The following is a 25,220-nucleotide window of genomic DNA, read 5'->3' on the forward strand; positions in this document are numbered from 1 at the left end:
GCTCCCAATGCAGGGGGCCTGGGTTCGATATCTGGTTGGGGAACTAGATCCCACATGCATGCCACAACTAAGAAGTCTGCACACCTCAACGAAGAAGTCCACATGCCACAACTAAGAAGTCTGCATGCCACAACTAAAGATCTCACATGCTGCAACTAAGACCCAGCACACCCAAAATAAATAGATATTAAATAATAATAATAATAATAATAATAAAAGTTTAAAACACCATAGAAACAAGAACCTACAGTGTAGTAGGAAAAAATAGGGACCCTGAACTAGTCTCTACTCAGCATAGTCACCAAAGTTTGGCTTCGGCAGGATGGGTGGTTGAGAAAGAGAGTAAACGCTACCATCTCTTCCTGCTGCATTTCATCTCCATTAGAGTCTGTGTGTTAACACACAACACGTGGGGGCCACCCCAGATCTGCTGAGTCACAATAACTAGGGGTGGAAGGATTCTCACATGAATTCATGTGTTAAAACTACTGCTTCTGGGATCCTGTCACTAACACCCATCTACTGGTTGGGGGGAGAGATGGAATTCGGAGGATTTGTTATATTCAACACAATGTCTGTAAATCACCAATATATCTGAAAGAGACATTTGCTAAAATTCCTTGAAAAATAAGTAAATGCATATTCCTCATTAAAATCAAAAGACTAAATAGTTAAACTCTTTACCAATGCTTTAAGTTTAAAGTCTACCTTTCAGGAGACAAAATAGAACTGGCATCATAATGTCATTTTAGGCTTTTAGCCAACGTAAAGTTGGTGGTGGGAATTACCAAACAGCACACTAATATATTTTATTGGTAAAGAACCTTACACGCATTTGAAATGATTCTATATACAGTTTCATATGAAGGCGGGAATTTTTGTTTTGTTTATTGACAGTAATAAACAGTAAATCCCTCACACTGTGTATACAATGATTGTTTAATATATATTTGTTGAGTGAATCTGAGACAACAGCCCCTTGGAGTTTGACAAGGCTATTCATTAAAAAGCAAAGCAAAATGTATTAAAACTAAGTCAGGCCCCCACTGACTGCTGCCTGGACAGCCTCTCCTCCCTTCCCATCAATACATCTCCTGCACCCAGGGCATCATGCTACTAAACCATCACTCAAATCAATGTATCAAGTTGGCCAAAATGTTCCTTTGGTCTTTTCCAGAAAGACGGAAAGAAAAGCCCTCTAGTAGGGCTTAGCTGTCTTTAACTTCACTTGAAACAATTATTTTATATTGTATTGTGACAGCTGTCATATCAGCATGCATTAAAAAAAATTTTGTGTAGCCATTTCAATACTGAAGATGGAAGAAAAAGCAACATTTTCAGCATATTACGCTTTATTATTTCAAGAAAGGTAATAAATGCAACTGAAATGCCAAAAAAAAAAAAAAAAAGATTTGTGCAGTGTATGGAGCAGGTGCTGTGATTGACTGAACATGTCAAAAGTGCTTTGCAAAGTTTCATGCTGGAGATTTCCTACTGGACAACGCTCCAAAGTCGGGTAGTTGATTGAGATCAAATTGAGACATTAATTGACAACAATCAACGTTATAGCACATGGGAGATAACCAACATACTCAAAATATCCAAATCAAGTCTTGAAAATCATTTGCACCAGCTTGGTTATGTTAATTGCTTTGATGTTTGGGTTTCATGTAAGTTAAGTGAAAAAAACCTTCTTGATCATATTTCCACATGTGATTCTCTACATAAACATAATGAAAACATTCTGTTTTTAAAACAAATTGTGACGGGTGATGAAAGGTGGATACTGTACAATAATGTGGAATGGAAGAGATTGTGGGGCAAGTAAAATGAACTACCACCAATCACACCAAAGGCTGGTCTTCATCCAAAGGTGATGTTGTGTATATGGTGGGATTGGAAGGGAGTCCTCTATTATAAGCTCCTTCCAGAAAACCAAATGATTAATTTCAGCAAGTACTACTCCCAATTAGACCAACTGAAAGCAGCACTTGATGAAAAGCATCCGGAATCAGTCAACAGAAAATGCATAATCTTCCATCAGGATGATGCAAGACTGCATGTTTCTTTGATGACCAGGCAAAAACTGTTACAGCTTGGCTGGGAAGTTCTGGTTTATCTGCCATATTCATCAGACATTGCACCTTCAGATTTCCATTGACTTCGGTCCTGACAAAATTCTCTTAATGGAGAAAATTTCCATTCCCTGGAAGACTGTGAAAGGCACCTGGAACAGTTCTTTGCTCAAAAAGATAAAAAGTTTTGGGAAGATGGGATTATGAAGTTGCCTGAAAATGGCAGTGGAACAAAATGAATATGTTGTTCAATAAAGTTCTTGATGAAAATGAAAAATGTGTCTTTTATTTTTACTTAAAAACCAAAGGAGGTACTTCCCTGGTGGTCCGCGGTTAAGACTCCACGCTCCCAATGCAGGGGGCCCAGGTTCAAACCCTGGTCAGGGAACTAGATCCCACATGTAACAACTAAGAGTCCACATGCCGCAACTAAAGATCCCACATGCTGCAACTAAGTCTGGCAGAGCCAAATAAAATAAACAAATAAATATTAAAAACAAACCAAAAAACCAAAGGAACTTTTTGGCCAACCCAATACATCCCTACTCAAAACCAACCATCTAGTGTTTATCAGGAAACTTAAGGTTCATTCTCTCAATATTATCTGTGTCTTACACCCCATCATTGTGCTCCACACTAGTTAAACTGAACTAGTCATTACTGCCAAACTGTGTCCCCCAATGTCAACCATCTCCTCATGCTACTCCCTCTGCCTGCTGCCCTGTGCTCCTTCCTGACAGTCTTTCAAAGCTCACATCAAGTGTAAGCACCTCCCTGAAGACTTTCTTAATGACCCCACATGTTCTTTCTCACTTCTCTGAGCCTCCACCCTCAGCACCTCTCCAGCTGCCCTGTATCAGCCTCTGCTGAAGTGATTTTTCATATCAACCCTTTCAATCACTTGGTCTTTCTGAACTTTAAGATTCTGGAGGGTAAGCTCAGTCTTCATCGTTTTTATGTTCTTTCCAACCCTTTAGCTGCATCCTAACAGTTCCTACATTCAATCCAAATATTTCCTCCCAGAAATCTTTCAATGTATCTCTCCCCTGGATACAGAACAGGAGTAGCATTTAATCTACTCAAAGGCAACCACCCTGTCAAATCCCTCTCACAGCACCTCTACCAGCCTTACACTTACATCACACAGAACATCACAGCAGCTGGCACAGTACCACCCCCTGGTCCTACAGCACACTTTACACAGTCAAGAGAGGAGGGCCAAGCGCGGGGGAGGTTAAGAAGTCAGGCAGCAACTCGGGGAACTTCCTTCAGGTGAGCTGAGGCCACAGATGTGAGATACAGGGCCCACGGGAACACTCTAACGCCCTCTGACCAGAGCTGTGCAGCCCATGAAGCTCAAAGAAAAAGTGTCCAGTGATGAAAGGCCTTGGCTGTCCTGGGCACAGAGGCTGCACCGTGGTCTCGCTAAGGCTCTTCATTCACTGCTTAGACTGTCCGCACCAGACTCTAGGGATGTTCACACAAGCGGGTCAGTGATGACACCTGTTGTCATGATCCACACACAAAAATAATGCCTCAAGACTGCTGACCATGGCCACCAGAGAAGAGACTGACTATCTCTCTAGCTCTGCAGCTAAGAAGGTGAAACACAGTAGTAATAAGATGGCCAGGCTGGCCACAGGAGGCCAAGGCAAGAGAGGCCCAGGCAAGAGAGGCCTGGGAAAGACAGTGAGTGGCCCTCTTCGGGAGGCAGCAGGGCAGGGAGAACCGCAACCCTGGGAGGACCTCCTGTGCTGTGCACGGGTGCATACTTTTTAAAAACAGAGCACAGATGCCTGCATGTGAGTGAAGAAGCACCCCAGCCTCTCATCACTGTGCATTTTTTATTTTCTGGTCAGATTTTATTGCTTTTAAGTCAAATGCCACCAGTCAAATTCAGGGACAAAGAACATAAAGAAAATATCTTCATGTTAAATAAGAAACAGGTTTTGAAACTTTTCTTGGAGTTTCTGTATGCTTAGAAAAAAAATTTTTTTAATTTTTTTGGAAAACAAGTAATTACTAGAGAAAGCATGTGTTAATATATCTAGGGCACTGTAAGTTTAGGACAAGTATAAGTCTTTCCCCACCAGTTTTTTGTTGGGTTTTTTTTTTTGGGAGGGGGGAAGGGTAAACAGGAAAAGAAAAGGTAGAAATTAACACATCAAATCTTCATGTTTAGAAATTTTATGTGATGAAGAAAATATAACATTAAGCTTTAACCTTCTGCGCAGTGTGTCACAGTGTACAAATGGCTGGAGGAGAGCAGCAGCTAAGAGCGCAAGATGTACTCATTTCAACAAAATGCGTTACACACAAGTCTGTGTAGCCTAACCCTAGTTCATTTTCAGTTCACTATCGTTCTCACTGGTAAGGATGGCAGGTAAACGGGAAGGTAAAATGCCCTTATTCACACCTGCTAACTGGCAGGCAGTCATTACTCGGGCAGATGGACGGCCTTTCCCAGGACCCCCTGGATGCCCGTGTCCCCCTCCCACACCACCACAGGGGGCACAGCGCACCGCCACACAGGCACAGTTATGTCTTGCTTCAAAGTTTAAATGTCGTATTTAAAAATAATTTTTGAAACACCACGATTACAAAAGAAATGGCTGTGACTCAGATAAACAGAATATTCATCTGAAAGGTGCCAAAATAAATGCCATAGTTCATAAGTCTGAATATGTATTCAAAAGAAAAACATGACAATATAAAAATTTTATACTATGAAATTCATTAAAATTGGATTATAAAGGAAAAACTGTATATATTTACAAAGTACCTTTAAAGTTTCATTTACTAACTTTAAATTGTGGTAATAACCATTTCTAAGCACAGAGATCAGTGGCATTAAACATTCACACTGCTATGCAACCACCACAGCCATCCATCTCCAGAATTCTTCCCATGGTGCACAACTGATACTCTGTACCGGTTAAACAATTAATGTCCTTCCCCCCCACCCGACTCCTACCCTGGCAACCACCATTCTACCTTCTGTCTCTATGAATCTCACTATTCTAGGTACCTGCATGAGGCATCTAGAAGTAGAATCACACAGCATTTGTCCCTTTGTCTTTATTTCACTTAGTATAACGTCCTAAAGGATCATCCATGTTATAGCCTGTGTCAGAATTCCTTCCTTCACAAGCTGAATAATATTCCATTGTACGTACATACTACATTTTGTTTATGCATTTATCCATCAATGGACATCTAAGTTGTTTCTACTTTTTGGCTATTATGAATAATGCTTCTATGAACATGGATGTACAAACATCTGTTTGAGTCCTTGTTTTCGATTCTTCAGGGTATATACCCAGAAGTGGAACTGCTGAATCAAACGGTAATCCCATGCTTAATTTTCTGAAGAATTACCACACTTCTTTTCACAATGGCTACACCATTTTACATTCCTACCAAGAGTGCACAGGGTTCCAATTTCTCCATATCCTCACCAACACTTTTTATTTTCTGCTTTTTTTGATAGTAGTCATCCTAATGAGTGTGAGACATAAATAGAGACATGGATGGACCTAGAGACTGTCATACAGAGTGAAGTGAGTCAGAAAGAAAAAAACAAATATTGTATATTAGCACATATATGTGGACTATATAAAAATGGTACAAATCAACCGGTTTGCAAGGCAGAAATAGAGACACAGATGTAGAGAACAAACATATGGACACCAAGTGGGGAAAGCGGGGAGGGTTGGGGGGGGGAACGAATTGGGAGACTGGGATACCAAACTGTACACTCTAAATATATGCAGTTAATTGTAAAAATAAAAAATAAAAAGTTAAAAAAAAATCCTATAAAAATTTTCATTTCTACCTGTATGTAAGAATGCCATAAACTGAGCTAGAAATTTAGAAAATACAAAATCTTATTAATGCAGTCCATATACTAAAATTCATGGTTATACAAATATTGGATAAGAAAATACTCAGTATGTAATATTAAGTGAGGGATAAGGGAAGAAAAATATTTTAAAAAATAGTCTACACAGAAAAAAAGAACTGAAAGTAAAAACTAAAATGTGTAAAGTGGTGAGACTCTGGATAGTAAAATGACAGGTTTTCCCTTCACACTTTTTTCTTGTATTTTCCATGGTTTTTATAATAAGGGGAAAATGGCTATAAAAAGAAATATGGCTGATATCATTATCACAAAGATAAAGATTCAGGAAGTGATGTGGACCTGGGCAGGAACAGGCGCAGGACCAAATCAAAGTTGAGATGAAAGTAAGACTGGTGAGTTCCGAGGCCAGCACCGGCTCGGTTTCCCTGTATGTGCAGGTGGGGGGTGGGGGGTGGGGGATGGGGGGTGGGGGGTGGGGGGTGGGGGATGGGGGGTGGGGGATGGGGGGGTGGGAGAGGTACAAGTGACTAAAACAAAAAGTGAGGACTGGTAGTGGCTAGACTCTGAAGGGCTCAGGTACTTGTACTTCAGTCTGTAAGCAGTTAGGCTCGGTTATCTCTTAAATATTTCCCAGTGTTCAGGCCCCTACTAAATTTTGATGAAGTTGGAATCTTTCTTCTCTGCACCCCGTTTTTCTGGCATGGCAATGCTCCGAAATAAATGCAGTAATCCAAATAACTATAAATACCACAAAAGTAATCTTCCAGAAGGGGAACAGGAACACAGTTTATGGCTATAGGGCTAAATGCTGCCTGTGGCCCAAGACCACGTACCTAATCGAGTTTTTATCCCAACATGCTGTTCTGTTTTTGCCTCCAAAATGCAGATGATTCCCTTTTTTTTTTAATTTTTAAAAAACTTCTATAAAATTTTTAAAGGTTCCTTTCCATTTACAATATTTATTACAAAATATTGGCTATATTCCCCAAGTTGTAGAATACTTCCTTGGGCCTAACTTACCCCCAATAGTTTCTACGTCCCACTCCCCAACCCAGCACTACCCCCGCCTACTAGTTTGTTTTTATATTCAAACTGCAGATGATTCTAATCAGATGGGAATTAGATAAAGTGATGTGTGATTTTAAAAGACAAACTTAACTCTGGGTAACTACTAATTAAGAAAATGCTGGTTTCAGTTTCAAATGATCTTATATTTTACCTCCTATAAAACCATATTATTTCCTTTCAGCATCTCAGTAAATCTGCAGAGAAAAAGATTTGTGTCTGTACCCAAAAGACAGGCTTTCATTCTGCTACCAAGACCAGTTTCATGGACCTGGAATGTGAATCAGCGATTCTGAAGTGTGGAGCGATTTTGCCCTCCAGGGGATATTTCTGACTGCCAGGACTGGCAGGATGCTGCTGAACATCCTGCAAGACACAGGCGTGCCCCCACCACACTATTCCTAGTATTTAAAGTACTGCTTGGCATGTGGTGGGGACTAAAAGGTCCCTTGAAGTAACAGATTTACAATTGAGAAAACTGAGGTTCAGCATGGTCAGATATTTAGTAAATAGCAAAGAATGGAATTAAAGTCTTCTTACCAAGTCCAGGCTCTGCCATCTTTATCTTCCAGTAGTTTGCTAATATTTTTCAAAAGACTTTTAAAAAGTCTATATCCTTTGACTTAGCAATTCCAGTTTTAAAAACTGATCCTAGTACGTTATCACAGAGTTGTACACTGAGTATATGTACAGATTTTCATTATTCAAAAGAGATCAATTTTAAGAAGAATCTTTCTGTATTCAGAGGAAGATAAATTATGATACACCCATTCAATGGAATGTTATTAAAGAGAGAAAAGCACATGCATATTTATCAACAAGAAAGGATATCTGAGATACATTGTTATATGACAGAGCAGCAGAGTAGATTACAAAGTAATATGTGTAGTATGATTCCATGTGAATACATGTTTCCATGGGAAACAATCTACAAGGAAGAACATCAAAACATCAGTGATAATTCTTCTAAGTGGTTAAATCTGTGGTGATATTTTTTCTTTTTCCTTATGCATGTTTTTTAACTTCTTAAAAATAGACATGGGTTGGGTATGATGGGGAGATATAAGGGAGATGCTACTAAAAGTTCACTAGATTTCTATCTACCCAATCTCTCGGTTAATGAATGAAAAACTCTTTAAATTTACTGGACAGGACACATGATTTCTTTTTACTAAGAAGTAGCACCGTGATCTTTTTTTTTCTCAGAGAGAAAAGACTTATTTTAAAAAACAAACCTAACAGCTAAAGGAAGAAAATTGTCAAAAGGAATTAGCAATTTATGCCCTAATAAAACTTGGACCACAGAGAAGCAGGACCAAAATGCATTCTAAGCCTAAAGCACAGTTATGTTGAATCTATTACTTTTAATCTACAAACCAAAGAGTATTATCAAACTAATCTCCAATGCCAGGTTTTAAGCTGGAAATGAAATGATTTGTGGAAAATACAAAGAATATTCCAAACCCATTTATAAAAATGCTCTGCAAGACATCTGCCACGCTTACTCACCTAGACCATATGTTTCCGTGATTTCTACAAAAGCATTAATTAATGGAAATATCTCATCTCAAATGCATACACGCATCACAGGATATATTTATTTAGCCTAAATTACACTGAGAGCTTGGTAGCTGCCTAAGTGTCTCTGTCAGACTGTTAAACAACATAACCTATCAATACAGCATCTGGCAATGAGCCACCTGACTTTAATGGTTTACTAAGAACAATTTATTTGATTTACAACTGGTTGCTTATTTTTACATAGCTATACTGAAATTCCAAGTTCAAGAGATTTGCAATTGTACTTTTTGCTTATATTCGAAGGTTAGACCAGGTATTTATCAAGTAAAAATGTATTTTTTTAATTTTATTAACACAGAAGTTTGTTCAAGAAAGCAACTCTGCTGGTTCTTTTTTGTTTTTTTCCCCAACTAGTTAAAAAAAATCACTATTTATCTGTATCATCTTCTTAAAGATTCAAATACTTGTCATCTCTTGAGATCAACTTTTTGATGACAGTAAGTATGATTCAAAGTAGGGGCCATCTCTCTCCCACAGCATCCCTGCTTCTCTGCTTTCCTTCCTGGAAGTTTTTATTTTACACTGATACGCACTGTGAATTGAGTTTCTCTCATAAACTTCAAGAAGTTAGTGGCAAGGAGCACAAAAAACTTTAAAATTTTTACATTAAAAAAAATTACAACACATACTTGGGGGACCATGTGCTGTTAACAGAAATCTCTTTAAAGTACTCCACCAAAGCACATAAAAGAGTACACACATGGGCACACAAGCATAGAAAGTTATACCACAAAAGGTTCATGACAATCATCCTTAGCTAGAGGGATTATGAGAAGTTACATATTTTTTTAATGTTTTGCCTATTTGCATATTTTATTTTTTCCTACACAGAATATTTAATACTTAATAAGTAAATAAATAAAAGTTTGAATATTAAAGAATTTTAATTCACAAACACATAAAACTATTCCAAGATAGGTGCATGATTATGTCCGAAACTCTCATTATAATTATCTCAGAGAGACTGTAAAAAAGTCCGTGAAAATATAAAATCTTTACTTTGATAGAATAATCTAAATTATCCCCTTAATATACCCATTACATATAAAACCAATGATGCATTAACACTTGTATAGACACCTAAATAGAAATACCTAACACCTTAAAGTAAAGCCAGTTTTTCTGAATACACACACACACACACACACACACACACACACACACACACACACACACACACGTTCTATACAAATACAGAAGTAGCTTACATTTAGGAAGAACTGAATACTCTTTTCCTAAATTAGACTGTGTTTTAATGGCAAAAATAGCTGATTAAAACAGAATAGCAACTAAGATGGGTGAGAAAACAGTCTGAAATAATAAAGAGAATTCACTGAATAAAAACCAACTCTGGGGACTTCCCTAGTGGCAGAGTGGCTAAGAATCTGCCTGCCAGTGCAGGGGACACGGGTTCAATCCCTGGCCCGGAAGGATCCCACATACTGTGGAGCAACTAAGCCTGTGTGTCACAACTACTGAGCCTGCACTCTAGAGTCCGTGAGCCACAACTATTGAGCCCACGTCCCACAACTACTGAGCCAGCATGCCTAGAAGCCCGTGTTCCACAAGAAAAGCTACCACAATGAGAAGCTCGCACACCCTACCTAAGAGTAGCCCCTGCTTGCCACAACTTAGAGAAAGCCCGCACACAGCAATGAAGACCCAACACAGACAATAAATAACAAATTAAAAAAAAAAAAAAACAACTCTGTGGAGTTGTGAAAGCCTTCTTTAAGGATATAGTCAGATGATTCTAGCATTCTGTCCCTATGTTCAGTATGTGTAATAACCAATTCTAAATTTAAAACTATTTATTACCATAAGGATCTCTAGAGATCATCTAGGTAAAGCTTATCATTTAATAAATGAAGAAACAGCAGACCCGGGCAGTTGACTGACTTTGCCAAGGGGACAGTAAACACAGACCAAGGGCTTGAACCTGGCTCTCTTCCTGACCCTGCTTCTGACCCTGCAACCAACTCTCAACTGTGGGGAGGCAGAGAGGAAGGTCGGGGCAGGGGGTGTCTCAATAAACTTGGCTGCCTGTTTTTGCAAATAAAATTTTATTGGAATTTATTTTTCATTTACTGCTTTTGTGCTACAAAGAAACAGTTGAGTAGTTGTGAAAGATACCTGATGGCCTAAAATATTTACTATCTGGTTCTTTACAGAAAAACATCTGCTGACCCCTACATTAAAGGTTTCTTAACATACAATTCAGAAGTTTCAGAACTTAATACATAATAACCCATGTTGTAACAAACCATATTATAATAAACAGCAATAAAAACAGAATCACTACCGTGGTTACTATCTTAAATTACCTTAAAAGGGTTTAACCTCCCCACCCCAAGAAGTGACTATCTGTCCACTGTCCATGTTTTTTTTTTTTTTTTTTTTTAATTTATTTATTTATTTTTTTGGGGGGTACACCAGGTTCAATCATCCGTTTTTATACACATACTGTCCATGTTTTGATATGCACATCTTTAAGAAAATAAAAACTGTAAAACTTAGAATCCCTCAAAGGAGAAATCAAGATCCGCTCATATAAACTGAATGAAAACCCATGTACATTCCTTTAATAGAGTACTTCTCATCTACATGAACATATTTATACATCACTGCCTACTTGGGAGATAGCCTAGTAGATAAATCTAAACTAAGTGAATTAGAAATGTCAAACGTAGGACAGAATATTTTAGAAAAAGTCAAATACATACACAATTTTTCCAGCAGCATATCTAAAGCACAGCAACGAGACACCTATTTAAATGTCAAAAACATCTGCCCTATTAATCACTTGATTCATTAGATGTTTAAGTTTTACCTTTCTCCTCCCAGAAAAGAAAGGAAGCCTGGCTCCAGCTAACCCTATGAGTAACACATGCTCACACAACACAAAACGCAAACCTCAGTGAGACCTAAGTCAGGACAAAATATAATTTAACAAAAGTAGTGACTGCTCAGGGAAAACGCATGTATTTATAGAAAGAACAGGTCCCTACTAGATGCTAACAAATCAGTAAAAATTATAAATTTACTATTCATATGAGACAGTATGGGACGGGGTTATATATAATAAACACACCATTCTTTTTTAGGGAACCCTGGACTGTTCACTATAAAATGATGGAGAATGTACCAAAGGACTAAAAATTGCAAAAAGAAAGTAACCTGAGGACATATATGTCAAATCAAAACACATACACATACACACACACAAAAACACACACACACACACACACACACACACATAACTTGGGACTTAAGAAGACAAGGGTTTCAAACCCCTGAGTTGTCACCGTTAGCACTGAGCAAGTCACTTTTCAGGATTTAGTTAACAAAAAGAGAAGTAAAGTTCCTTCCAATCCCCCAATTAACATATTTGTAAGTAATCACTTATTAACTCACTGCTGCATGTCAAGAACCATGCTAATGGCTTTAATTATAAGTGGACTCAGAAGTATTCTAGATAAAATAATCCTTATCAAGCATCATTCTTTTAAACACATGTAGAGATAAGAGACGGAGTTTAGCCTTAAAAAATAAAATAAAATCCTATTTTTCCAAACCAGACTCCATAAATTCTCTAACTAAACTAGGTGACATTAGGCAAATCACACATTCTCTCTGATTCTTGGTTCTTCCACCTCCAACAATAACTAGTTTTTGTAAGGAATGAAGATAATGCAGCTTTCCCTCTGAAGTCAGGAATGAAATAAGGATGGCCTCTATCACTGAATCACAAACCAGAAATAAAAAGAGCAATAAAATTAACCACAGAGATATGTGCAAACATGTAACTGGAAAGTCCTAGTTTCCTCTATATGTGTGTGTAAGCGTGTGTACAGACTGTTACAAATCAATGAGGGAAAGGTAAGCAGTCCAATTTAACAACAGGCAAGAGATCTGAATCAGAACTCCAAAGGGGAACTCAAAGTGGGCAATAAACATATGAAAAGGCACTGGGCCTCATTAGTAATACCAGAAATTGACACTTAAAATACTGTGAGATATTATATCTCAAATAATAATACCTCTGACAATACCAAACGTTGTAAAGAATGCAGTTTGACCAGAATACATCTGGTACACATGTTGGAAAATAGTTTGACATAATGTAATAAAGTTCAAGACACAGATACTTTATGATCCAACAAGACCACTCCTAAGTACACCCTAAAGAAATACATGCTTAGATGCATGTACAAAAGTGTTCACAGCAGTACTATTTATAACACCTAAAGTATGGATATAATCCAAATGCTTACTGATGATGGGATGGATAAAGTAAGGAACATATATATAATTGAATACTACACAACAATTAACTGAGCAAACTATAACTATATGCAATATGATTGACCCTTACAAATGTTGACGGAAAAAAGCAAAACAAAACAATATTTGTGGTATCTTTTCATTTGTATTTTCAAAAAATAGAGAAAAATAATATTTTTTAAATACTTCTATTATTTAAAAATACATGCAGAGAAGGTAAGTCTATTTCTAAAATGCAAGGAAATTATTATCTCTGGGGAGAAGGGAATGATTTAATTGGGAAGAGTGAGGGGGGAGCTTCTGGTGAGCTGACACATTCTGTTTCCTGACTAGGTGGTGCACACATGGCTGGTCACTTCACATGTAAGTGGACACGCACACGTGTACATGCAAGTTGTACCGAGCCCAGCTCCTGGCAGAAAACAGACAGCGAATAAAGCCAACTCTTTCTTATGACGATGAGATTCTGACTCCTATTGCTCCACCTTTCACTGCTATTACTGCTAATTTCTTCTCTGTAGATTACACACGTGTCCTGAAAATATCAGCTCAGAGAGAACAGAGAAAAATGTCTAATGTGAGTGAAGGAAAGCTTGTTTGTGCCATGGTTCTGTTTCCCCACTGTTACACTTGTAAATGCATCTTCCTCCTCATACAGCCTATGCTACACTGACCATGGAATTCAGACAGGAACGACAGCTTTTCCCTCTGGGTGATTATTCCTGCAGCAGGTTCCCACCAGCAGCAGCAGGAGTCCTGAACGCTGCAGGGTGAGCAAGAATAACAGATGAGGTGCAAACTGGGCTTAATAAAATCTAAGTACCGAAGGGAAAAGGCAACAGAGAAGTGCTGGAATCCTCACTGGTCCCCGCCTCCCCGACCTGCACTTTTCGAGCTCCCAATGGATCCAGAAGCTGCTCCCGGGAAGCGTGGCGGCCCCTCCCCAGAGCAGGCCACAGGGGGCAGGTGCTCACAAACAAGGCTGTGAAACAACACAGTCACTACATCAAATGCTCACTGTATTTTGATGGTAAAATATTTTTTTTAAGAGAAAGAATAAATATATGATGTTTCAAAAGTGGTTAAATTTTTTATCTTGCCAAGTACAACAATAAGGCATTATATAAACTCTTTGATATTTCCAACTTTTGGAAACAAAAGATAAAACCTACTTGTGATTTTTAAATTCCTTTGTAATCAAACAGAAAATTATAAGAGATTTCACTTACAGCTTCTTACTGATGCACAATGAAGAGAAAGTTTCCAGAGGAGAACTAAAGCCATTTAAGTAATCAAGTTATAATTACCAACTTCATCTCTCCTTTTAAAAAGTTTCATAATATTTAACATCTAAATTTAATCTGGTGAAAGGTAAGAATCTAACTCAGTAAACAATCATTAAAACAATTAGTGATTTCAAAGAAACTAACTTGAACTGAAAAGTACTTCAAAAAATATCTCAAAGAATTCCACTGAGCAACTCTTTAGTATTTAACAGATTAATCAGTAATAAATTCCAGTTTATTAATTGTTTTGCATGACCTTGGGATGAAAACAAAAAACAGGAATTATGAGATGAAAAACATCAACAAATCAATGTACATGTACTTATCCTAAACATCTGATACACACAAGAAACTCAGAAATACAGAGAAACCTAAGAGTCTCTACCTGACTGATGCATAATCTCAGGAAACAGAAACATGGATGAACATGGATGCGTTTGTGTTATATGAAGAAATTTATCTAACAATAAAATTAAACAATAATATGATGTAGGAAGCAATGAAATCAAATGTATGACAATGTCACCAGAATTCTGAGAAAGGGAGAAAGTGTATCTAGTTGGAGTATTTAGAAGGGCTTTGTGGAAAAAGAGGAAGGAATAAGCTCAAGTAAGAGGTAGGGACAGGAAAGGACATCCTCGGCCAGGCAGTTCAGTGAACAGAGGGACGGCAAGGGGCAACAGACAAGCCCACCTGGGGGGGCGACTGCTAGGAGGGAGGTGAAGGAGTAGACGGTGGATGGGTTTGGTTGCTACATAAAGGACTGAGGAGCCTTGGGAAACTCAGCACATCTTAAATGCTGAAGGCATGTTTATAACTCTCTGAAGGTAGAGACAGTTCTAATAAATATGACAGAAAAAGAACCAGTAAATACTGATTTGTACTATCTATCTAGGGCTGCGCCAAGCGGCTTGTGGGAGCCTAGCTCCCCGACCAGGGATCAAACTCGGGCCCCCTGCAGTGGAAACAGGAGTCCTAACCACTGGACACCAAGGAATCCCAACCACTGGACACCAAGGAATTCCTGATTTGTACATTTTAAATGGATGTACTTTGTAGTATGTAATTTATGCCTTCATAAAGTCGATTATTAAAATTCCAACAATTAAACTCAAGGATGCTCCCTTTACTGACAATTCCCTTACCATGCTTCCATTCTTGTATGAGGAAATGCATTCAAGTTGCCATGATTACTTACCCAAGCCCTTTACAGAAATCTAATGGTCCTCTACCTCTAGCAGGCCTGATCACATCTCTCCTGCTTACCCCTGAAAAATAATCTTCCAAAAGAACTCTTCTGAATTAAATGCTGCCCACAGGCTTTCCTCCAAAAAAGAATCAATCTGGACTTTAAGGTCCTCTACAATTTGAGCTCAATCTACCATTCTCGTCTTCTTTCTCACTACTTTCTACACAGACATAGATCTTTCTTCAAACTCCACTACTTAACTATTTTTCTAGACATACTCTGTCTATTTCCAGTTTCCATGTCCTCAATGTTCTCTCCACAGGATACACTCTTGCCTCACACTTTAATCCTACCTGCACTTCAAAACCGAGCTCAAGTGCTACCTTCAGCGTGGAGTCTCTGAAGGCCCCTGCAGGTGTCTCTGCATTCTCTCCACTTTGGCTGAAGCCTGATTGTGCATGAAAGCTAAAACCCCCACTCTTTATGTCAGGAATAATACTTGCCCTTGAGGAACTCATGTGAATCTATACCCATATATATGTAGCTGATTACAAATCACACAGGACAAGCTAGGTGGACATGCTTATTAGCACACGGTATTCACACCACAAATACTCGTTGAAAGAATGATTCTTTGCATACCATGAATATTCCAAAAGTCATTCATATATAACTACACAAAATAAGGTCATAATCTTTGTAGATTTTTTTAAAAAAAGAAGAGATTTTACCTTTTCAGTTGTAACAGGTTTTGCGGGCTTTTCTGGCTCCTTTTCTCTCTTTTTCTCTTCCTTTTTTTTTTCCTTTTCTTTCTAAAACACAGCCGAAAGTTTTGATAAGTTTATTTGAGAACAGTACAAATATTCAATGATAACAACATCCAGTGACACTGAGATACAAAAGTAAACATAGCAAATTCATACCCTCGTTGAGTATACTGATTACACAATAAAGAATAACTTTTCTAAAATAAAATTGAGATAAAGTGAGACAATTTAGAACTTCTTTGGTATTTTACAGTTTGTTTTACACAAATGAGACCTCTACTCAATAAATTCTCACTGCATCTTTACCTAAGGTTTCCTAATAGCAACCATAAAGCTGAAATCTGAATATGAAGAAAAAGTAAACTAACTGATGGAACAGAATTCTTTATCACACAGATGAAGACAGCTTACTTACAACATGTAAACATGAGGAGAAAAAGTAAAATCACTTTAATTTTTTTAAAATAACACAAAACATTTTCAGTCTGTTACCACAGTGCTACAATTTTTAAAAGTGAAAATGCAATAATTTTTTCATGAAAAGAATGCTGAAGATAGTGCTTGGGGACCAGAGCCAGCTGACTAGTTGGCATATTTAATTCAACCCAATTTAAGTAAACTGCAATGGTACTCTAATATTCACAGTTCGCATTTCCAAGAAGGATGAAATAGGATATAATAATAAAAACTTAAGGGCCATATAAACAGGGTGAAAAAGGAAAATGAAGTAAAGATTAAATAAATAGCATTCATAAGTCATGTAGAGAGAAAAGATGCCTAGAAACCTAGAATCGAGTGATACTGCAACTGGGTGCTGACCTAGACCTTAGTTTCCTGGCAGCAAACATAAGGATAAACTGGTAAACCTAGGAAAGGCAGAATAATAAACACATGAAACTTAGTCAAAATGTCTAGAGGTTGCATTTGCGCCTTTAAAATGGTGTTTGACACCACCTCTCTCAAGAGTAGAAGTTTTGCTATTTGTAAATCAAGAAACTCAATACTGGCAATTCCTAGGCCATAACACAAGAGATATAATTACAGTTCTTATGGGCCAGGCACTGTGACAAGCATCTTACTGTCTAATTTAATGTTTACAATAATGTCTGAAAAAAAAAAGTCATTCTTGTGTTTTTACAAATGGATAAACAAAATCTCAGGAAAGAAACACACGGAGCTAATTGTAGTCGGGCCAAGGGACTGCGGAGCCCAGACTTCCAAGCCTGTGCTCTCTGCTGTCCAGTGGAGCACTGCCATCTACACTGTTCTCTTTCCCCACAAGGACAGGCACTGCTTACCGAGCTCTTCTCCAGTGCCAGACACCGTGTGACTCACTTAAATCCTCACAACAGCTTTATGAAGTAAGTGATATCAGCACCATTGTATATGTGAATAAATGAGATGTGCAAAAACCCTTCATAGATCATGAAATGTTTTCCAGATATTAGTCAAGTTTAGGGAGGAAGGCAATGTGATAGAACATCCTCACTACTATGCTGGGGATGAAAGGTTCTGTAATCTCCCAAAGCTCTCAGTCTGTTTCTCAAGGAAGTCGCCGTCATGAGATGGGGCAGAAGCCAGTCTTTCTGATGGCTATGATTGGTGGGCACATCTGAAATCACCAACAATAAATTAAATTAGTTAGCTACGTTTAACAGAGGGAGAGCACGATTTGATGCTCTTGAACACTGGAATTTCAGCTGTCAAAATATGGCTGTAATCTCCTGTGATTCCAGCAGTGGTTTTATGACATGGGCTTTGAAGTAACATTAAAAACATGGCTCTAAACACAGATCAGACAGTTTGACCTACAGATGACCCCCATCTTTAGAATCAAAAGCTGCTGAAAGATCAAAGAGTAGTGTGAGAACCTAAATTGTTTTAGACTATTTTCTCTGCAAGAATAAAATACAGCAGTGTTTGGTATTATAAAACAGTAGTTCCTGAAACTTGGTTACTATCTATCCAAATGATATAGTGGAACAGGAGATCTCTTGCAAAAAACTGGAATAAATGTTCAAGTCCTATAAGAGAGAGAGACGTACATCTTGGGTTCGTTATAATCAAACTACACTTGGGTGATTTAATTAAAGATATGGTCTCTAAAATTTTTTACACACTCATCTTAAGTTGTGAGCATATATACTCTACCATATGTATATATTAATAAAACTCATATAGCACTATATTATACACATTATAAAACATACATAAAAACATAAATTTTAAAAGGGCAAGAAAAAGAAAGCATGAATTGACATTCTAATGGATTGCCCTCAGGGGCTACCCATATCTAATGGCTACCAGGCATGATGATTACTGCTCGGCTGGACCAGACCACTGCTTTCTAGGACCTGGTGGCAGGTGCCACACAACACAGACACATAACCTGAGGGTTTCCACACTCTGAACCAGGTGCGCTGCCATCCTTCCACCCCCTCGCGGCCACCTCCACCCTCCTGCGGCACAGCTTCTCTGGGCCTGCCTGCTGACCTCTGACCCCTAAAACCCTCTGACCACCAAAGTCTGTCCACCTCTAACCATGTCCTTCATGCTCCAAACTGTCCCTCATTGTCTCCTGGGGGCCTCCCTTTGCTCTGCTAACTCTTACGTTCAAGTGTACCCAGCTTTCTACCCTCATGGCTCTCCCTGGGCTGCCCCTCACTTCCCTTTCTCCCTCTCTGCCCCCTCCCCCCTTCTCCAACCTGGATCTCTTCTCTGGCCTAGAGACCTGTACATCCAACCACCTACCAGACACCCAGATATCCTACAGTCACCTCACATTCAACATTTCAAACTCGGAATTCCGCCCCCTCCCTGTTCTCTCCTCAAACCTGCTCCTCCTCAGCTTGGATCCCTTCTCACTGGACAGCGCCATCATGTACTGAGACGCTCAGGCCTAAAGCCAGGAATCGTCAAGGCTCCCAAAGAACCTCCACAACCCACTGATTATAACCCTACAGGCTCGACCTTCTCAAGACCTCTGACAGCTACACTCTCCTTGTCACTCCCTCTGCCTCCACTTCAGCACACGCTCTCATCATTCATTCATGGACCAGAGCAACAGGTCCCCAAGCCTTTCCACACCCATCAGCACAAAGTTCACTCGCCAGTGTTATGACATGAAAATCGGGTCTGGACACTCCTTCTACCCTTGAAACTCACTAAAGTGCCAGGGCCTTCAGAACGAAGCCCAGACATGCCAGCGGGCTCACAGGAAGGCTCCTGTCCACTTCGCTCCCCGCCCCACTCATGTCTCTGCCAAGCCATTCTATCCGCAAATCCCCCAATCATCCTGCTCTGCCCACAGGCTTTTTTCACAAGATCCTTTCTCTGCTTGACAGCATCCTAGTCCTCACAGCTAATTTTTATGAAGAGTGTAAGATGCATCAGGGCGTCTCCTGGACTCAGAGCAGCACTGTGAGTGCACGGCACTACACAGCACACGTTCTGGTGCATTCGAAATCTCTGTAAAGTTCTCTATTTTCCTCTGTCAGATGGAAACTTCTCCAGGGCATGGGGACACACCTTGTTTGTCTTTTGTATCCCCCATGTCAAGTGCACCATTTATCATGGAGGAGACACAGAAAAAGTGAGTTGAAAGGATGTCTCAAACTAATTCACTAAGGTCAGCATAATAACAACAAAAAGATAAAGAGTCAAAAAAATTAAAACCTTCAAACATCTGTAGCGATGACTTTAAAAATCCATAATGGTAGTACCCTAACCACTCCTACCGCACACACCAATTATCACTGACAATTCTATACTTATACATAGTACCTGTGACAATTCTATACTTATACATTGTATCTATATGATGTTTGCTTTTGCTTAAAAAAAGAAACTTGACATTAACTTTCTTCAAGTGCTTATAACAGAATCATAGAAAGAAAACGCTTTTTTAACCAAAAACTTTCCTAATAAATCAAAGAATTCAAGGGTATAGAAAAGCTCCTTTAAGCGTAAGATAGTAATGGAAACAACAAAAAACTAATTGCTTATTAAATGTTGAGACAGATCTACAGTAACAATAAATTAGTCATTCTAAATTAAATACAGATTAAAGCCCTTTAATCCTACCTGTGGCATAGGAAAGTATTGGTTGTGTTTAACATATTTAATACTGGAAACCATTCAAAACACAGAAAACTATTACAGCATCCCAAACCACCATTTGGGATGCTGTACTCTCGTTTGGGTACAGCACATTTACCACCAGGTGCTACAGAACGCGGCTAGCTAAAGCACTACCATACCTCCAATTTGTTTTTCTCAACAGCAGCTTGTAGAGAAGGAGAGGACACCAAAGGCTGAAGAGGAGCATCAGAGGAGGAAATCTGTGGAATGCAGATGGAAAGCCAGGAGAAAAAAACAAAAAGAAGATAATCAGAATTACAGGCACAGGAAAGAAAGAAACTCTCATGTATTTCGGAGACATAGAAGCACTCAGAAGTATGTTAAAGGAAAATAATGCACCAAGAAGAAAGTCTTGCTTTCTAAATACTTCTGTGTGGAATTTCTACATTTACTATAGAAGAGTGTATAATTTAAGATGGATTTCACTATAACATAAAATTTAAAATGCACTCAGACAAGATCATTCCCAAAGTATCTGAAAAACAATTAAGCATCTCTGGTGGTTCTCTGTCCGTCAACGTTACTGCCCAAGTGCTCGTGCTCTGAAGTATGAAGACACGCTGTTCCAAGTGGCCAGAGAGCATGAATGAGTTCTTGCTCTTACTGATCGTAACTGCTTCAAGAATGGAAAATAACACAGAGCTGAAATAATGAAAGTTAACTCAAGTTTTAATCAATTGTTTAGGAAAACAGAAAGAAGGCCGGAAGAAAAAAGTGGATTAATGCAGTATAACAGCTGAGCAGCAGACAGACTTATCATGAAGCCATTCATACATTTCCTTCTCTGAGCTCCATGCGCACAAAGACCATCTCCAGGGCTGCACTGGCTGAACTGCCCCAAAGCACTGTGAGACAGTTATACATGCAGCAAAGGCAATTTATCCATGGAGACGATTTCATCTAAAAGCCTTTTCAGACATCTTCCTACCCAATTCCTACATGTGTAGTTGATCACTTTAATGGAAGCATTATCTTCCTGCCCTCTTTACTGCCAAAATATAACTGAAATACGTTTACAAAATGCGTGGTAGATCTTTAGAGCCATAAAACTGACACCTCTATACTGCCCTATCATATCAATAGTGCCTCTGAGGAATCTTTAAAAATAAAAGGTGCTGTTATAGAAAGGTCATTATGCAATGTCAAAAAGACAGTGTGAAATGACAAGTTCTCATTCAGTCTGCTTGTTACTGAGTTAGTTATGGCTGCAGTTCTTGAATCAAACCCAAGCCTGTAATCTTAGGGGGTTTTCCCTTGGCACACTCTTAGCTCTGTTAAAAGTGTGCAAACTAGCCATTCAGAGACTACTAATTGAAATTACACATAGAAGAAAATATTAAAAAAGACAAACTGTGCCTTAAAGTCTGGCCTCAAAGCTGGTTTACCCCATTGGACATTTACTTGCTAGAGATATGCAGAAAACAAGAGATTAGAAAAAGCACATAAAATCACTTAAGATGACAACCTGTATCATAAAGACCTTCTTGCCCAAACTCACATAAAAACTAAACATAAAAATGTATGAGAGAAATAGGGGCACTTGATATGTTGAATGTTACTAATTCAAGATAATTCACTGTAAAAGTGCCTGTTCACCTTTTCAGAGGATGATAAACTGATTTGGCCACTTTTAAAATTCAGAAGGAGCAATATAAAACTATTTAATAAATATCAGACATTTAACAAAGCATTTTAATGCCAAAAAAAAAAAAAGCATTAATATTATGTTCCAGCTAGGAAAAAACACAGAGACGTTTGTTCAGTAGGAAAGACATCTGAAAAGTCAATGGACAAATCCACAGGTGCATGTGAACAGACTGGTATACGCATATATCAAACTACTATCAGCCAATAAAAACCAGTTGGTCTAATAGCACACATGAAAACCGGGGTGAATTTCAGACACATGCTGAAAGAAGCCAGACACCAAAGAGTAAACAGGGTATGATACCAGCATATGAAGCTCGAGCAGAGACTAATACAATCAACCATGATAAAGAGCAAACCAGCAGCTACCTGGGCCAGGGGTGGAAGGCCAGGGGCACAAAGGGAAGGTGAAGTGAAGGAAAGATACTACATGCCAATCATGGTCGTGGTTACACGGAGTATTTATTTTCCAAAAGTCACTGAACTGTAACTAAAACTGCCCTTTTGCGGGGGAGGTGCATTGGGTATTTGTTGCTGTACACAGGCTTTCTCTCTAGTTGTGGCGAGCATGGGCTACTCTTCGTTGCAGTGCTCAAGTTTCTCATTGCAGTGGCTTCTCTTGTTGCACAGCACGGACTCTAGGCGCCCGGACTTTCGGAGTTGCAGCGTGTGGGCTCAGTACTTGTGGCATGTGGGCTTAGTTGCTCCACGGCATGTGAATCTTCCCGGACCAGAGATCAAACCATGTCCCCTGCACTGGCAGGCAGATATTTAACCACTATGCAAACAAGGAAGTCCTTATCTGCTTTTGACTGCATGTAAATTCTACCTCGGTAAGACTGATTTTTAAAAAGCTGATGAGCAGGGTAAGCTCCATTATGGGAGCAAGGAATGAAGAACTGGAGTCTACACATCAACAGCTGGAAGACACAACAGAACAGAGAGAGATGGGGGAGAAGCAAAAGGCAGGCAGGAGGAGGAAAGAAAAAAAAAACCCAGAGGCAGGAAAAACCAGGGGCTCTCATATTCTTTCCAAATCTCTCAAAAGTACTGCCCGCCACCTGCACTACCCACCCAGCAGGAAACCACCACCCTCCGGCACCTGGATTAGTGCTCCTCATGGTCTCCTTGCCCCAAGTCCTGCTCTTCTGCAAACTATGACAATATCAAATGCAAACCTGATCACCGCCTAGCCCCACTTAGGAGCCTTGAACAGTTCATACACGTTATGTGAGACCAGAGTCCAGACCCCTTAACCAGGCCACAAGGTCCTCTGCCTGCCCCCTCCCTCCTTGACCTGGCAACCATCCGTCTAGCCGCAGACAGCTCCTCTGGTGCCAGCTCTCCAGTCTGCTGCTCCAGCCTCCACGCATCTCTGCTCCTGCTGTTTCCTCTGCTGGAAGCACCTGAGCTTCTAGCAGGTCCCACCCATCCTGACACTGCCTCCTCCAGGAAGTATCCCTCTCATCTGCACCTTCTATAACACTTCCCTCTTGCAGACATGATCAGTAAAGACTAATTGCGTCTTACTCATTGGTATTCTTTGTTCAACTGAAGTTCTCTGAGACAGATGTTATTTTTATTCTGTTCACCCTCTTCAGCATGTGGCATTCAACAGGTCTCCATAAATTTTTTTTTAATTGAGGAAAACAGGAGGATGAGAGCATCTCAGAGGCAGAACCAAAAGGAGGCTCCACATCAGCAGTTCTCACTGTCCTCTGAAAGTACACTGGCTTGTTCACATACTTCTCTGAAATCTTATGTAAGTTATCTATTGGTTGGCCAAAAGGTTCGTTCGTTTTCTTCTGCAAGATGGCTCTAGTAGCACTTAATCATCTTTCACTTCTCTCAAAACAATTTTGTTAGACTGTATTGTGACAGCTGTCGTATCAGCGTGCATTTTATAAAAAATTATCAAAATTGGTGAATTTTTGCATAACCATTTTAATATTGAAGATGGAAGAAAAAAAGCAACATTTTTGGCATATTATACTTTATTATTTCAAGAAAGGTTGAAATGCAAAAAAAGACTGGTGCAGTACATGGAGAAGGTGCTGTGACTGATCAAATGCATCAAGAGTGGTTTGTGAAGTTTCGCGCTGGTGGTTTCTCACTTGACAATGCTCCACGATTGGGTAGACCAGTTGAAGTTGACAGCTATCAAATCAAGAAATTAATTGACAACAATCAACGTTATACTACATGGGAGATAGCCAACATACTCAAAATGTCCAAATCAAGCACTGAAAATCATTTGCACCAGCTTGGTTATGTGAATCACTTTGATGTGTGGGTTCCACATAAGTTAAGTGAAAAGAACCTTCTTAACCATATTCCCGCATGCGATTCTCTACTTAAACGTAATGAAAACATTTTTAAAACAAATTGTGACAAGCAGTGAAAAGTGGATACTGTTACAACAATGTGGAATGGAAGAGACAGTGGGGTAAGTGAAGTGAACCACCACTGACCACACCAAAGGCTGGTCTTCATCCAAAGAACGTGATGTTGTGTATGTGCTGGGATTGGGAGGGAGTCCTCTATTATAAGCTCCTTCCGGAAAACCAATTAATTCCAACAAGTACTGCTGCAAATAAGACCAACTGAAAGCAGCACTCGACAAAGAGCATTAGTCAACAGAAAACACGTAATCTTCCACCAAGATAACACAAGACCGCATGTTTCTTTGATGACCAGGCAAAAACTGTTACAGCTTGGCTGGGAAGTTCTGATTCACCCGCCTTATTCACCAGGCATTGCACCTTCAGATTTCCATTTATTTCAGTCTTGACAAAATTGTCTTAATGGAAAAAATTTCCATTCCCTGAAAGACTGTAAAAGGCACCTGGAATAGTTCTTTGCTCAAAAAGATAAAAAGTTTTGGGAAGATGGAATTATGAAGTTGCCTGAAAAATGACAGAAGGTAGTGAAACAAAACCAGTGAATAGAGATTGTTCAATAAAGTTCTTCATGAAAATGAAAATGTGTCTTTCATTTTTACTTAAAAAGCAAAGGAATTTTTGGCTAACCCAATACACTCATCATCAAATTCAGAATTTATTTTCTAATCACATGATAATTCCATTTCACTGGATTCTAATACTTTTATATAGAGAGAAGACAAGACTCTGACCTTGAAAATGGTGCTGGGAATTGGTGGTGTCGGCAAATGCGGTTGCCATGTTTGAAGGTCCCTCTATTCCCACCCTTCTCCCTTCCACCCGCACCCCCACCCCTATCTATCAGAGAATATACAGTAGGAACCGAGCATAGATCTCCTTCAGGAATATGAGCTATTGTCATTTCCTTCGATTATTCTTAAGC

The 25,220-nt window shown here is 39.2% G+C and overlaps 1 protein-coding gene across 6 annotated transcripts in view; it reads right to left on the reverse strand.

Annotated features, from left to right (window-relative positions):
• SMAP1 (small ArfGAP 1) overlaps positions 1-25,220 on the reverse strand; it is a 164,883-nt gene that overhangs the window by 48,859 nt on the left and 90,804 nt on the right. For 5 of the 6 annotated variants that reach the window (XM_057738320.1, XM_057738325.1, XM_057738321.1 and 2 more), the window contains 2 exons: positions 20,369-20,449; positions 16,074-16,154 (listed from right to left, as the gene is read on the reverse strand). In XM_057738320.1, coding sequence (XP_057594303.1) covers positions 16,074-16,154; positions 20,369-20,449 — 162 coding nt within the window. The remainder of the gene's footprint in view (positions 1-16,073; positions 16,155-20,368; positions 20,450-25,220) is intronic. The other variant, XM_057738323.1, reaches the window with a different exon arrangement.

The sequence above is a fragment of the Hippopotamus amphibius genome, chromosome 6, assembly GCF_030028045.1.
Source record: "Hippopotamus amphibius kiboko isolate mHipAmp2 chromosome 6, mHipAmp2.hap2, whole genome shotgun sequence".
NCBI lineage: Eukaryota > Metazoa > Chordata > Mammalia > Artiodactyla > Hippopotamidae > Hippopotamus > Hippopotamus amphibius.